The 16092-nt window shown below is 53.9% G+C and overlaps 1 protein-coding gene across 1 annotated transcript in view; it reads left to right on the forward strand.

Moving 5' to 3' along the window:
- The first annotated feature begins 1076 nt into the window (after positions 1 to 1076).
- The window catches only part of LOC101548454 (O-acyltransferase like protein-like), a 47566-nt gene continuing 32550 nt past the window's right edge, over positions 1077 to 16092 (forward strand). Inside the window, exons 1-3 of the mRNA XM_055124860.1 lie at positions 1077 to 1082; positions 2427 to 2541; positions 13812 to 13951. Of these exons, the coding sequence (XP_054980835.1) occupies positions 1077 to 1082; positions 2427 to 2541; positions 13812 to 13951 (261 nt within the window). The remainder of the gene's footprint in view (positions 1083 to 2426; positions 2542 to 13811; positions 13952 to 16092) is intronic.

Raw genomic sequence — 16092 nt, forward strand, 5'->3', positions numbered from 1 at the left:
TGGGGCGGGTCTGTTTCTGGACACAGGACACCGCAGGACCGTTTTCTCGGGTGGGGGATGGGGAGGTGGCGGTGGGGGCCATCCAGACCAAGGCTTCCCCTCTCACACCTCCATCAGTCCCAGAAAGGGCGGCTGTATTGCTTTCTGGCCTTCAGATCATGTCAAGGTTAATTGGTTTTTTGTTTTGTTTTGTTTTGTTTTGCTTTTTGGGTCACACCCGGCGATGCACAGGGATTACTCCTAGGAATTATTCCTGGCGGTGCTCAGGGGACCATATGGGATGCTGGGATTCGAACCCGGGTCGGCCGCGTGCAAGGCAAATGCCCTACCCGCTGTGCTATCGCTCCAGCCCCGTTTTTGTTTTTTTTTTTAAATTTGCATTTTGGCTCACAAGGCCTGGCGATGCTCAGGGGTTACTCGTAGCTCTGCACTCAGGAGTTACTCCTGGTGGTGCTCGGGGAACCATATGAGAGGCTGGGGATCGAACGCAGGTCCGGCTGCATGCTAGGCAGATGTGCTTCCTGCTGTACCATCGCTCTGACCACCCCCCCTCTCCCGCCCCGCATCCCCCAAGTCAAGGCTAATTGTGCTGGTATGCCCCAGAACACACACCCTCACATCCTGTATGGAACAGCCGAGACTCGACCTCGGAGCTACGAGCAGAGAGGACAAGGTGGTGGCAGAAAGGAAGGAAGAAAGAGACACCTCGGGGCAGGACAACGGTCTCTCACCTTGAAGGCAACTCTCGTTGATCTTGACGTCGTCAGACCCCTGGGGGATGCTGCGGGCACTGGGTGTCCACAGGCAGCCCCACTTCCTGCTCTGCAAACAGAGGGTCGCCTCCCTGACCGCATGCACTGACCCCCTACAGTTGGCCGAAGTGCTGCTTCTCTTCTGACTCGGAGTCCAGGGTCCCCGAACAGCAGGCGGGTGTAAGCCGGTTCCTCTGGGGCTCTACTGGGATGCCAGGAGCAGAGAGCCTCCAGCCCTACCTTGGGCCTTGCCCTTACAGGGCAGGGAAGGGCCAAGCCTCGGGAGGAAGTGATGGGTGGACGCCCTAGAAGGGGTCCAGCGACATGGAGGTGACACCAGTGTGGACAGGCCGAAGCTCACACTAGCTTCTCTCTGAGTGAGGTTCCATGCAAACCACTTGGGAGCTCACTCTTTATTCCATTGGGATGATTTGGGGTGGGGGCTCCTGAGCATTGCCGGGGGGTGTAGCTGTCTTTCCAATGACACTTGTGCCGAAGTCGCAGTGAGGATGAGGTGAGGATACAGCCCTGCTTGCCCTGGTCACCTCACAGCGAGCCCAACACCTGCTCCTGCTTTTTCTTTTTTTTCTTTTTGGGTCCCACCCAGTGATGCACAGGGGTTACTCCTGGCTCTGCATTCAGGAATTACTCCCGGCAGTGCTCAGGGGACCATATGGATTGCCAGGGATCGAACCCAAGTCATCACATGCAAGGCAGATGCCCTCCCCGCTGAACTACCTCTCCAGCCCCCGCTGCTGTTTCTCTACACCCCGCGACTCCGCGGCGCTTGGTCTGCCTGCTAGGCCCTTGCTGACGCCTCAGCAGGTAGCACTGCTGCCTCAGTTTCCCCACGGGGGCTCACTTCTTTTATTTATAAATATTAATTTTTTCATTTTGGATCCCACCCAGCTGTGCCCAGGCTTTACTCCTGGCTCTGTGATCAAGGGGAGAAGTTTATCAAGCCCGGGCTGGGCTGAGCTGCAGGGAAGGCCCACCCACCAGGAACAGCTCCCCAGCGCAGCTCTTCCTGTCCTCTCTTAGGGACGGGGTGAATGGGACTCCTCCAGACCGGAGATGAGGTCTCCTCTCCCGTCCTCCTGTGGGTTGGTCCCTCGGCAACCCCAGCGCTGGCGCTGGGCTCACCCATCCCTCCCCGCCACCCTGCTGTCGCTTTCCAAGCCTGGCCGGCACCGTGGAGGAGGCCTCAAGTACGCAGATGTGCCCCTTTTGGCTTCTCGCTGGTCCAGATGTTAGAGAACTTGGATTCATAATCCTTCCTGGGCAAAAGCCAAGGGTTGCCACTTAGCATCCTCACTCTGTCTTCCCCGCCCTGAGCTAGCCCAAGGTCACGGTCCCGGGGAGCCAGGCTGCGGGTGATAATCCCCGGAACGAAAGGAAGCCAGGTGCTCGGCGGGCCGCACGCTCAGCAACGCCCCTCCACAAAGACGAGCTGCACGGGAATCAGTTTCCACGGTTTGTTCCTCCTTCCGCGTTGCAGGTGGCCCAGGGAAGCAGCTCCGGCGAAGGCGCGAGCGGCACCACCTTCCCGCCAACCTGTCATGGATGAGAGGCGCGAGGCTATAAAGCCCTTCATGTCCAGGAGAGTCCTAGCTGCCGGTGAGGCGCTGGGTGGCCATGGCCGCGGCTTTCCTGCTCTGCCTCCTTGTTTTTCAGTTCCAGCTCCCTCGTGTCTTCCCTGCAAGGAACATTTCCCGCAAGTGCCTGCAAGACACGGATGAATTCCTTTCTGACCTGAACTCAGCGGCACCCAAAGACTACGCGCTCAGAAGTAAGTGGTTGGGGCTGGAGAGATAGCACGGCGGGTAGGGCATTTGCCTTGCATGCGGCCAACCCCGGTTTGATTCCCAGCATTCCACATGGTCCCACCAAGCACCGCCAGGAGTTATTCCTGAGTGCAGAGCCAGGAGTTAACCCCTGTGCATCACCAAAAAGAAAAAAAAAAACAAAAAAACCAAAAAAAAAAAAAACCCCAAACAAAGAACCAAAGTGAGGAGAGGGTTGCAAGGAGACTCGATTTGCAGGTTGGCCCCTACGTTGCAAAGGGAGGAGAAGATTTCCTGCCTCAGGCCCGAGGGGAAGCCGTGTTCATCCGAGCAGAGGCATTTTGGCTTAACGAGACGCTCCATAGTCACGTGATGTCATTTGCTAGTGTTGAGTCGGGCGACAGGAGGGCACTGGTACATAGGACATTTGGCTGATGTCTTTCTCTAGACCTGTAGTCAGCTTTAGATAAGTGGCTTCATGACTTGGGAAACAAACCTCATCTGTAGTTGGGGTTCTTTTGGTGGCTATTTGGGGGTCCTCTGAGCAGGGCGTGAGGACCCAGGGCTGCTTCCTGAGACTCACTCTGCAAACCAGGTGGAATGATCTGGTGCTCAGGCCCAGCACCGCTCGGGGACACAGGGTTACACCTGCTGGCACTGGGAGGGACATACGGTGCCAGGGATCAATCCCGGGTCCTGGCACGAGCCAGGCATGAGCCCATGTTCTGAGCCGCCTCCCTGCCCTCCTGATAAGTTTGGTAGCAAGTTCTAAGGACGCTGCGCACAGGCCTAGCTCAGGCTAGAAGGAAATTAGCTGGTGCCAGATCTCGTTGGAAGTGCTATGGATACACTCCCGGTGCCAGTAAGCTCCTTTTTTGTTAGTCTCCAAAAGTCATCCTCATGGCTGGAGGGACACAGAGCTTCCTGCCAGGAAGATGCAGAAAGTCCGATTTGTTTCCAGTGGCGTCGCCTCTCCAAGGAGAGTGATTCCCTGCGGACACTGATCAAAACCCACCCACCAGAAAAAAAAAAAAAAGGCCAGACCTTTTCCGGCGTTTCCAAAGCCAGAGAAAAAGAACTGAACGTTTCCCATTTCACACACATGACTAATTTATTTTGTCTCAGCAAACTCGTGTAGCGCTGCGTGTGCCATAAAGATCAACGAAAGTTGGATCTCCCCGGGCAGCTCAAAGCGGCCTGCTGGGAAGCAGCAGGTCATTCTTGGCTGCGTTATTTGTTGAGGTCACCTGTGGTGCTCTGGGATCACTCCTGGCCGTGCTCTCGGGGATCACACGTGGGGCTGGGGATCAAAGCTGCGTCAGGAGCATGCAAGGCAAGCTCTATCTCGTCACCTGCGAGGAGTGCCAATGGCAGTAACCTGGGGAGAAATAACGCCGGTGAACCCGGGGGCTTCCTTGCACCCCTGCACGGGGTCAGGGGTTATGCTTTGCTACAACGCTGGGTGATAGTCACAGGGAGCCAAGTGAAGGAACCCAGGCCACAGTACCCACGGCCCAATCAACCACCAGCTCGGGTTCCTGAGGATGAGTCGGTCATTGTCATCATGGGTCACAGCCTCATTATTGATTTCTGTGCCCATTCATTCCCCAGGGACATTCCTGAACCTGGGAAAGCTGATTTGTCCACCGCCCCCTTTAGTTTAAAAAAATGGGGGGCTGGATGGGGCTGGAGTGATAGCACAGCCAGTAGGGCGTTTGCCTTGCATGCGGCCAACCCCAGTTCTAATCCCAGCATCCCATATGGTCCCCTGAGCACCGCCAGGGGTAATTCCTGAGTGAAGAGCCAGGAATAACCCCTGTGCATCGCCGGGTGTGACCCAAAAACCAAAAAAAAAAAATGGGGGGCTGGAGCATTGAGTACAGTGGGAGGGCATTTGCCTTGCATGCCGTCGACCCGGGCTTGATTCCCAGCATCCCATATGGTCCCCGGAGCACTGCCAGGAGTCATTCCTGAGTGCATGAGCCAGGAGTAACCCCTGTGCATCACTGGGTGTGACCCACAAAGCAAGACAAAAACAAAAAAAAAGAACAGGGGCCCTAGAGATAGTGCAGGGGGGTTAAGTCCCTTGCTTGCCTTGCACGGCTCACTCTGGTTCTATCCCTGGCAATACATATGGACCCCCCAACACTGCCAGGAGTGACTCCCAAGCACAGAGCCGGGAGTAAGCCCTGAGCATTTGGGCCCAGAGTGGACCCAAACCGAAATGAAAATAGAAATGATTCCAAGATGAAGGGTCCAAGAGGGCAAAGGGTGATTTATGGAGATGGGCGAGATGTGATTAACAAGGGAGCCGGCGTCCCATCTGTTTGTCCCGAGGGCCTCTGGGTTCCGTCTGGATGGACCGGCTCACCCTGGAGGCGGCTGCTCAGACCCTGCCCGAGACAGCTGAGCTCAATGCTGGTTCCGACCTTGTTTTCCCAGACAGTCCTGGGGCTGGGCAAACAGTGAGAGTCAATATTTGCAGAGTGTTTGTCTCTGGGCACGGGGCCCCCTGTCCCGCAGAGACGATGGCTCAGTCAGAGTTCTGACAGCCCCTGGCAGGTGCGCCCACAACAACCCTCGGGACAGGTCACACGGAGGCCCAGACACAGATGCCAGGAGTCTCGGCCCAGCCACACAGGAGAGACGGGCTTTGCACCCGGGTGACCGTTCCCACGCCCGCACCTTCCACCTTCCACCCCTCAACGTGGCAAACACACAGCATGAGCAGCAGAAAGGAAGGAGGCCGAGCTAGTGTCCTGACCTGGGGGGGTGGGGAACCAGGGCGGTGTGTGCATGAGAATGAAGGTGCTGATTTGCTGATGGAGCACCAAGGCACCCCCAGAATTTGCCCTGGGAGGGTGGGGGTCTGGCGCGGCTTTGGTGGGGAGGCAGCTGGGAACCCAGCAGTCTTCAGCAAGGGGTGGGCCAAGTCGCCCGGTGATGCTCCTAGCGATGCTCTAGGAGCCACGGAGTGCCGGGGATCAAGCCCCATGCAAGGAAAGCGCCTTAACTTATACTTAGACCCCTCCCCTGAAGCTGTCGGTTATTTGGGGGGCCCCAGAGGTGCTTGGGATGTGCAGGAACCCCACTGGCCACCCTCTGCCAAGCTTGCTGGCATTTTTATACAAGGACCAGAGGCTGTGGTGCTGTGTGGGCCCTTCGGTTTCAGGGATACAGGGTGGGGGGTCTGTATGTGTGTGGGGACCCCAGGCAGGGCCACACCCGCTGGTGTTTGAGGGACCAGGTGGTGCCAGGAATTGAACCCAGGTCCAGCCCGTGCCGGGCATGCACTCTGAGGGCTGTACTAACTCCTGGGCCTTCACGGTACAGTTTCCAGACTGGGGGTGAGCTCAGGTAGGTGTCTCTTGCCTTCTTCCTAACGCCTTGCAGATCCAGTCACTGCTGCCTAGTGACATTTTGGAGCTCTGGCTCTCATCCAGAACGCACAGGGATGATGGTGATGATGATGATGATGATGATGATGATGATGATGATGATGATGATGATGATGTGTGTGTGTGATCCTATTTTGTGTGGCAGTCACACACAGGGGTGCTCAGGGCTTACTCCTGGCTCTGCATTCAGGGATCACTCCGGGGACCCCATATGGGGTGCCGGGATCAAATTCAGGTCAGCCCCAGGCAGAATACCCCCCCGCTGTCCTGGGCACGCCTTGCCCTGTGCACTACACTGTGCTGAATCTTCCCTGACGCCCACAGATGGCTCTAAGCAGGGCATCCGGGCACAGGTGAGGAATAAGGGGAAGAGCAGAGTGCGGGTGCTCCTTGGGAGGAGAAGTTTCTGGCCAAAGGCCTGGGCGTGGTCACGCCTCGAGCAGAGACGGGCTGAGCAAGGCTGATGGAGACACTCACGTGGGACCCCCAGGGCGAAGGCCACAGTACGGGGGTCAGCACGCAGCAGAACTCGGGAACGAGGCTCCTTTCTCTCTTCCCGCCAGCCTTCCCCGTGCCTGGGTTGTGTCCCATCTTGGGTCCCCATCTGCTCCGATAGCTCCGATGCCTCAGTTCCGCACCCCTCCTTCCCTTTGCAGCTGTTATTTAGAGGATTGGGGGCTCTTGCGCCCACTGGTTTGGGGAGCTCTATTGGGGTGCAACTAGAAATGGCTTACACATGCCGGGGCTCACGCTCCATGCCCCTACTGGGCACCCAGAAAAATCTCATGAGGGAAAAGAGATGATCTGACGGACTGCTTCAAAGTCCCTGGGTCTTCAGATGTCAGTTACCCTTGCTGTAGTGAGCTGGAGCGTGCCCCGGGCTCCTCCCACGAAGATCTACGCTGATTTCAGTAGCTGAGATTGGTCCTTGCATGGCAGAAAAACAAAAAAGAAAAAAAAAGATGGGCGAGCGGTTTGGGCTATGCCGAAAGTAGGTGTCAGTCCTGGCAGTACTAAAGGGACCGTGTGTGTGTGTGTGTGTGTGTGTGTGTGTGTGTGTGTGAGATGCCAGAGGTCAAACCTGGGTTTCCTGTATCCAATGTATTATTTTTCAGCGCATTCCAGGAAAATAATCTTTACAGCTATGGCTAAGGTGAAGTCTAGCACCACTGGGGGATTCTCCAGGTGGGCGATCACCTGCGTCCTTAGGCTGGGGATTCTCCAGGTGGGCGATCACCTGCGTCCTTAGGCTGGGGATTCTCCAGGTGGGCAATCACCTGCGTCCTTAGGCTGGGGTGCGGGGTGGGACTGATGCATTCAAAGGGAAGGGAGCATGAGGGCAGAGGCAGAGTCAAGGGGTGCCGTCGTTACCATGGCTGGAATGTTTCCCTAGGATCTCCAAAAGGAGCCGTTACCCTGGGTACTTGGTTCATCCCTGTGATGCTGACTTGGATTTCCAGCTTCCCGAACCGTGCTGAATATGTTTCTGTTGTTTAAACCCCTGGATTTGTGGTCATTGTTTTTTAGCAATCAGGGGAGATAAATACGGTCACATAAGTGAACTCTGTGTGTGTGTGTGTGTGTGTGTGTGTGTGTGTGTGTGTGAGAGAGAGAGAGAGAGAGAGAGAGAGAGAGAGAGAGAGAGAGAGAGACAGAGACAGAGAGACAGAGAGACAGAGAGAGTGTGTGTGTGTGTGTGTGTGTGCCTGTGGGGGGGTGGGGGCGGGGGGTGGGGGGGTTCAACCATTGGTCAGCACTGGTCTTTGACATGGGAATAGTGGGAGGTGGAGTGGGGCCCACTGGGAGGTGGTTGCCAAGGTGGTTCCAGAAACTAATAGCTAGAGATAGTGCAGGAGTTGAGATCTTTGCCTCACCTGCTGCCATCCTGGTTTGATCCCCAAACTCAAATGGTTCTCCCAAGTACCTCCTGGGGTAACTCCTAAACACAGAGCTAAAAACAGTCCCCCAAACCCCACTCCATGCCTTGATGCCTTGAGGGGCTAAATACCATCAGATCTCTAGCAGCAGATGGTTTGAATTTTGGTCCCACCAACTACAAAATAATACAGGACAATTCAGCTCTGTATTTCCACGTCTCCAGTGTAATACCATGACATGGCATATGCTTGAGAAGGGTTAGTTGCTGAACTGAGTGTTCCTTTTAAGATTCATTTCTATCTTAGCATTCTAGAAACTTCTGTGATCTGTGGTTTCATGTTATAAGAGCATCCATTTTTATTTATCTTTATTTTTGTTTGGTTTTTGGGGGAACACACCCAGCGATGCTCAGGGGTTACTCCTGGCTCTGCACTCAGAATCACTCCTGGCAGTGCTTATATAAGATGGGATGTCAGGGATCGAACCTAGGTTGGCTGTGTGCAAGGCAAGTGCCTTACCCACTGTGCTATCTCTTTGGCCCCTGAACATCCGTGTTGCAAATGGGCCAAAGTTCTTTTGTGCCTCTGTTGAAACCTAGAGATGAGTCATATCTGCATTCTAACAGTCACATAGCATCACCACCGTGTGAGGAAGCAAATTTCCCTGCCAGCTAATCCAGCTGAGTTGGAATGAGCTGTTTTTAATTTTGGAAATTAAAACTTGGAATGATGGTTATATGATTGGAAGTAGCAGGTGGACGTGAACCCTGAGTTCATTCTCTTGTTCCCTCTCTGACAATCCCGTTGTGGTTTGACGAGGACAGTGCCCGGGGCATGAGTCTGAATAAAGCAGTTTGTCCTTTCGAGTTCATCATCAGAAAGGAAGCAAGTGTGATGTGAACATTTGCATCACACACAGACGTCCCCGGCCAGGGAAGCATGCATCCAGCCAGCATGCAATGTAGAACACAGCTTGGGACAGAAACTGGACTTTAATCCTTTAATCAAAGCTGCTTTCTCTCATGGTGATGATGTCTTGTGGATATTCGAATGCAGAGGTGATGAATTTCTGAGATGGAGTGCAGGAAAATAAGGCCCAGTCAAACATCTTGCATTTAATAACAAGGTTATGCTTATTTAAGTTGGGGAGCAAACCCAGGGTTTCCCACAGGCAAGAAAAGTCTCTCCCACTGACGTACATCCCTGCCTGAATCATCTATTTTTTCCTTTTTTCTTTTTTTAACTGCCGGAATCATCTTAAATTAAAAAAAATGTCTTTCTGAGTTTTTTTCTTTTTCTGACCACACTTGGCAGTGCTCAGGGATTACTCCTGGCAATGCTTGGGGGACCATATGGGGGTTATGGGGGTGGAACCAGGATTGCCTTCATGCCAGACTTGCACCTTAACCTCTGTGCTATCTCTCCAGCCTCTCATCTTATGTTCTAAAATGTGGGTATACTTACAACATGAAGCTGAAAGCTGTAGAAACTTCTAGAATGCTAATCAATCTTGAAAGTAGTGCTCATTTTTCTCCTGGGTTTTGTCTAAGGGTGAGAATAGACTCCTTATCTTTTAAGTGGGGGCACACCTAGTGATATGGGGCTTTTCCCAGCTCTGTGCTTGGGGTACTCCTAGAAGTGCTCAGGGGCTATTATGTGATTCTGGGGAGGGAACCCAGGCCCCCTACATGAGAGCTCGTATACAGCCTGCTGAGCCATCTCTCTCTCTGGCCCCAAGGCCGATATTGACACCTTTAACTCTAACCATTCCACTTCCTACCACATCAAGTTCAAGAACTTGAAATTCCCAGTTGCTGATAAAGACGAGAATTTAGAAATAATTCAGTCTATTTAAAATCAATGCATGGCGGGGTGGGGGGAGAAGGCAGCTGGAATGGAGAAGGGATCACTAAGAAAATGATGGCTGGAGGAATCAGTCGGGATGGGAGATGTGTGCTGAAAATAGATAAAGGAGCAAGCATGATAACCTCTCAGTATCAGCATTGCAAACCATAAAGCCCAAAAGTAGAGAGAGTATGGGGAATATTGTCTGCCACGGAGGCAGGGGGAGGGTCGGAAAGGGGGGGTATACCGGGGATATTGGTGGTGGGGAATGTGCACTGCTGGAGGGATGGGTGTTTCATCATTGTGAGATTGTAACCCAAACATGAAAGCTTGTAACTATATCTCACGGTGATTCAATAATAAAATAAAATAAAATAAAATAAAATAGGGGCTGGAGCGATAGCACAGCGGGTAGGGCGTTTGCCTTGCACACGGCCAACCCGGGTTCGAATCCCAGCATCCCATATGGTCCCCTGAGCACCGCCAGGGGTGATTCCTGAGTGCATGAGCCAGGAGTGACCCCTGTGCATCGCCGGGTGTGACCCAAAAAAAGAAAAAATAATAATAAAAATAAAATAAAATAAATGTGTCGGATACTGGGAATGCAGCTCAGTGATAGAATGCTCCCTTGCTCTGTGTGGTGAGCCCTGGGTTGGATTCCTGACTCTGGAAAAAAAAAAAGGCGACTAGTTTTGTTGTTCGTTTTGGGGCCACACCTGGCAATGCTGGGGGTTGAACTGAACCGGGGTCAGCCCTGTGCTGGGCAAGTACCTCACCCACTGTCCTACCCCACCCCCAGAATGCACCTAGTTTTTAAAATCCTTGTTTGTCCTCATGCAGGGACAGCCTCAAAATGCAGTCTGGAACTGAATTTGGACTTTATGTTTTCCCAGTTTATTTGAACCGGGTAAACATGTATGGGGCTTCTCTGAGCCCGACATGAGTGGGGACACAACCCCTCGGGCCCAGGGGACAGACCAGTGAACAATGCTCAGTCTTCAGTGCCAGACACTACGGAGGAGGAGTTGTTTTGGGGGAACCCAGCCCGCAGTGTAGACGTGGAGGCTGAGTCAGCATTTCATTGGCCGACTAAGGAGGAACATTCCAGACAGATGGACAAGTGCGGGCCTGGTGCCTTCCCGACACCAAGAGGTGGGTGTGGGACCTGGGCCCGTGGAGGCAGGGCGCGTCCTGACCGGCGCTGGGGACCCTGCTCGGGTGTGCAGCGTGAGCCCTGAGGATGAGAGCCCGGCTTCACGGGAGGACCGCTGGGAAATGCTGGGAGCACCGCCCACAGCAGGTTGCTTGCTGCCTGCCTGTCGGGCCCCGCTGGCGACGCTCTGTCTGGCCCCTGGCTCGGAGCCCAGCTCGGGTTAAGAGCTCTGCACGCTCTTCCCTCACGAGCCAGAGTTAATCTCGTTTGTGCCGTGGCCGGAAGTTGCCTCCGTGGCAGTGACTCGACACGGCTTGCTCTGTGAAGTCACTTCCACGTGGATGCAGCCAAACCCCAAACCCAGGCGGGGCCGCACCTGCCAGGGACCAAAACGCAGGTCTATCTAGAGTTTGCCCCAGCCCCTCCCCCCCATAAATAAAACACTCTTTTAAGGGAAATTTTAAAATTGTACTTTGATTTGGGGGCTACCTCCAGCAACACTTGAGATTCTTCCCGGCTCTCTGCTCGTTAGTGACCCCTGGGGGTGCTTGGGGGGGGTCCGTGCGTGGTTTCCCTGGTAGGCGGCAGGCCAGGCTAGTGCCCTAACGTCTCTGCTGCCTCTTGGGGAGTTTTTACCCGGTGCCTTTGTCTCGTGTAATTATAGCACAACGTCCAAAAAAGGAAAGCCCCGGAGGTTAGTTTCTGCGTGTGTGGTGGTAGTTATTTTAGCACGCGAGTAGGTCTGTATAACACCCTCCGTTCCGACAGCTCTCCGACGCGGCCAAGCCCTCGCAGGCACCTCCCACCCCACTCTCTGTCCCTGGCCCCTGGCGCCCAGCGGGGTGCGGTTGCTTCAGAAAATGTTAAAACCGCCAACTCTGCCAACGTGATGATAACTTGGCTTCCCACGGGGAGAATGAAAGTGCTGTAAGAAGTTCGGAGGGAAAAGCAAAACTGCACAGGAGGAAAGGGAGTTCAGCAAATACCCGGATAGCAGACGGAATGACCAGACCCAAGGCATTCTCCACACCAGCCCTTACAAGGGATTGTGAACAAGCAAAATAAGACATGGGCTGGGGCTGGAGCAATAGCACAGCGGGTAGGGCGTTTGCCTTGCACGTGGCCGACCCGGTTCGATTCCCAGCATCCCATATGATCCCCCGAGCACCGCCAAGAGTAATTCCTGAGTGCAGAGCCAGGAGTAACCCCTGTGCATCGCTGGGTGTGACCCAAAAAGTAAAAAAAAAAAAAAAAAAAAAAAGGGATGGGCTATAATCACTGAGCCATACCCTGGGGCCCACAGACTTTTGTTTTTTAGAAAGCTTATTTTATTTACTTACTTACTTACTTAATTAATTAATTAATTGGGGCTGGAGCGATAGCACAGCAGTTGGGCTTTCGCCTTTCACACAGCCAACCCGAGTTCGATTCCTCCACCCCTCTCGGAGAGCCCGGCAAGCTACCAAGAGTATCGAGCCCTCTCGGCAGAGCCCAAAACAGTAACAATAAGTCTCACAATGGAGACGTTACTGGTGCCCGCTCGAACAAACCGATGAGCAATGGGATTTATTTATTTATTTTTTGGGGTCACACTCGGTGATTCAAAGGGGTCACTCCTGGCTCATGCACTCAGGAATCACTCCTGGCAGTGCTCGGGGGACCATATGGGATGCTGGGAATTGACCCCGGGTTGACCACGTGCAAGGCAAACGGCCTACCTGCTGTGCTGTCGCTCCAGTCCCTAGAAAGCTTATTTAGACACTGTGGGTTACAAAGTTGTCCATACTACAGGTGTTACAGGCTTTGGTCCTCCAGCACCAATCTCCCCATCCGAGTGACCTTCCTGACCTTCTCTCTACCATCGTCTCCGTTTTCTCAACCGCCCCCTAAGACTTCCCCCTCCACAGGCGCATGGTAACTTGCATTATGTTGCTTGCTACAACCAAATGGCTAAAGAAATGATCAAAAATACTTCAGCAAAGTTCATGAAAATGAGTGTTCACTAAGCTGGCCAGAGCTGGTTGAGCCTTCTGTGTTACCGTTTTTGCTTGTTGGCTTCTGTTACCTTTTTTTTTTTTTCTTTTTTGGGTCACGCCCAACGATGCTCTGGGGTGACTCCTGGCTCTGCACTCAGGAATTACTCCCGGCAGTGCTCAGGGAACCCTATGGGGTGTAGGGGATAGAACCTGGGTTGGCCGTGTGCAAGGCACAAATGCCCTCCCGCTGTGCCCCGGCCCCCTTGTCTGTTCTGTTACTCTCTTCCCTGTGCTCCTCCTGGAGTCCCAGTACTGCGCTCACACACAGGCTCCCAGAACCGCAGGGTCTGTAGCGCTGGGCTGAGTCTTAGATACTCTCAGAGAAGCTGTGGAGTTAGGCCTGCGGCGTGGTGGCCCCAGTGCGGTTGGATGCGGCCACTGGGGCTTGGTTCTCCTGAGCGCGCCCCAGAGTCTTCAGCGGGGAGACTGGGGTGTCCATTGCAGCGCTTGGCTTGCATCGCCTTGGAAATTGAGCTGGTGAGTTGGAAGAGCAGGGCCGGTGGCTGGTCATCGAGGTGGCAGCTATGGAGGTCGACCTCTATTTTTCTTTTTTTTTTCCCGCTTTTTGGGTCACACCCGGCGATGCACAGGGGTTACTCCTGGCTCTGCACTCAGAAATTACTGCTGGCGGTGCTCAGGGGACCATATGGGATGCTGGGAATCGAACCCACGTTGACCGCGTGCAAGGCAAACACCCTCCCCGCTGTGCTATTGCTCCAGCCCCGACCTCTATTTTCCTAAGACCTGCAATTCTCTTCTTCAGAGACACAGTCCCTGTGACCGGCCCATGCCTCTCTGGGCCCCTCAGTGCAGGCTCAGGACCACCACAAGCATCCCCTCTCTGTCTTGTTATCTGGGTCATTCAAGTCGGAGGGGTTCCAGAGGCAGCGCGAGGGCCCGGGGGTCCCCCGGGACACGCCGCAGGAACCTAACGGGGCCCACCTTCTCCTGTGTGTTGCGCTGCAGTGTACGACTCCGTGGGGAAGCTTGGGAGCAACGTTCTGAGCGGAAACGTCCACCGGCTGGGCTCCTACAGCGAATGCCTCTCTGCCCGCGCCCCCGGGGGCCACTTCCGGGGGCAGTACTGCAAGCTGCGCGTCCGGCAGGTGAGCAGGTGGGCGGGCGCGTCCGGTGGGGCCTGAGAAGGAACCGGCGGGGACCTGCTCGCTGCCCTCTACTCTACAGAACGCATCAGCTCTTTATTTTTAAATTAATTAATTTATTTCGCTTTATTCAGTCACACCCGGCGATGCCCAGGGGTGACTCCTGGCTCTGCACTCAGGAATTCCTCCTGGTGGTGCTTGGGGGACCCTATGGGATGCTGGGGATTGAACTCGGGTCAGCCGCGTGCGAGGCAAACGCCCTCCCCGCTGGACTATCGCTTTGGCCCGCATCAGCTCTTTCGGTGTCCTGGCAAGTTGCGGAAGGGAGGTGGCGGGAAGGGCCGAGCTGGGCTGCCCACCTTGCCCGCCGGGCCTCCGGGGCTTCCCTCCATGCCGGCACAGGGTCCCCCAGCACCCTTCTCCACAAGGATGTCTTGCAAAACACTGAAGCACTCAGCAGTGGGCAGAAGTGGTCACGTCTTCTGAGGGTAGCTCCCACCAGCTAAGTGGGCCCCCTGTTTCCCCCCTCCCAGCCATGACCTTTGTAGGAAATCCAAGGTCAAATCTCCGGCAGCAGCCTCACTAGCGGGGCTCAGAGCTTGTGGGCCGCCCCCTTTGCTCTTCCTAGGCTCAGCCCCTCCAGGGTCAGGGGTCAGGGCGGTGCTCTCTCCGGGGGCTGTCTGTCCTTCCTCCAGGCTGAAGCTTCCTCTGATCCCCAGCCCTTAAGGAGGTCCCTGGGGTGTGGCCCAAGCCAAGGGGCCAGAGCCTGAACTCCTGACTCAGCCAGTTTCAAGGAAGGAAGGAAGGAAGGGAGGAAGGAAGGAAGGGAGGAAGGAAAGAAGGAAGGAAGGAAGGAAGGAAGGAAGGAAGGAAGGAAGGAAGGAAGGAAGGAAGGAAGGAAGGAAGGAAGGATGGAAGGGAGGGAGGGAGGGAGGGAGGGAGGAAAGAAGGCACTTCCATTCGCCCTCACCCTTTGTCAGAGCAGGGCGGCTTTGGGCTGCACATTTGAGGTTGTCCCGGCAGACAGGCCATGAACCCATTCAGCGTTCATGACATCACAAAGGGGTCATTCCTCTGGAGCTCATTGATTTTATTTTTTAAAAAAAGAAAATTAAATTTTAAATTTTGGAGGACTCACACTTGTTGATGCTCAGGAGTTACTCCCGGTCTGCACTCAGGAATTACTCCCTCATGGGACCAGATGAGATGCTGGGGATCAAACCCAGGTTGACTGCGTGCAAGGCAAACGCCCTAATCGCTGTGCTATTGTTCCGGCTCCCCGTTTGTTGATTCTTTGACTCAGGGGTGAGAATGGGGGATGCTAGGAAGAGCCTTCTAAATTCAAATGGGATGCCCATAGTAGTAACAGGATGGGATGCCCATAATAGTAACAGGAAATGGCATTATTGGCTGTTTGATAACAATGGGTGTTTAATAACAAGTGTTCCAAAATTGATGCTATGAAATGTGCAGGTAATGGTTAACTACTGAGGCCAGGGGTCGCCCGGGCCTCCATCTGTCCTGCTGTAGGTTATGGTAACAACGCCCTGAGGGTTAGGTCAGCCTTCAAAAGTCATATCTCAGTTCCAGAGCAGATGAACGGCTTTATGTCAGAGCAAAGGGTCAGACCTACACCATCAGGTAAGTTACAGGCTTGGGAAAAACCAGCCAAGAGTGTATGTTCTTAAAATTTATAATGCAGTGTTTGCTTCATTGGAGCAGAGATTCTAATTACTGGCTTGATTCATTCATAAAATCAGTCCCTGATCTATTATGTCCCACTATGAAGAAATGGTCCTGGCACGCTGTCCATGGCGTATTCGATATGCTAAAAACAGTGACAACAAGTCTCACAGTGGAGACGTTACTGGTGCCCACTCGAGCAAATCGATGAACAGCGGGACAACAGTGCTCCAGCAGTGCGACAGTGCTGTGAAGAAATGGTGGCTTGCTCATTGTGGACAATTGTAGAAGTATTATCCTAAGAAAGAAAGAAAGAAAGAAAGAAAGAAAGAAAGAAAGAAAGAAAGAAAGAAAGAAAGAAAGAAAGAAAGAAAGAAAGAAAGAAAGAAAGAAAGAAAGAAAGAAAGAAAAGGGACCGGAGTGATGGGTAGGGCATTTGCCTTGCTTGGGACAGGCCCAGG

Source organism: Sorex araneus, chromosome 2 (genome assembly GCF_027595985.1).
Source record: "Sorex araneus isolate mSorAra2 chromosome 2, mSorAra2.pri, whole genome shotgun sequence".
Classification (NCBI taxonomy): Eukaryota; Metazoa; Chordata; class Mammalia; order Eulipotyphla; family Soricidae; genus Sorex; species Sorex araneus.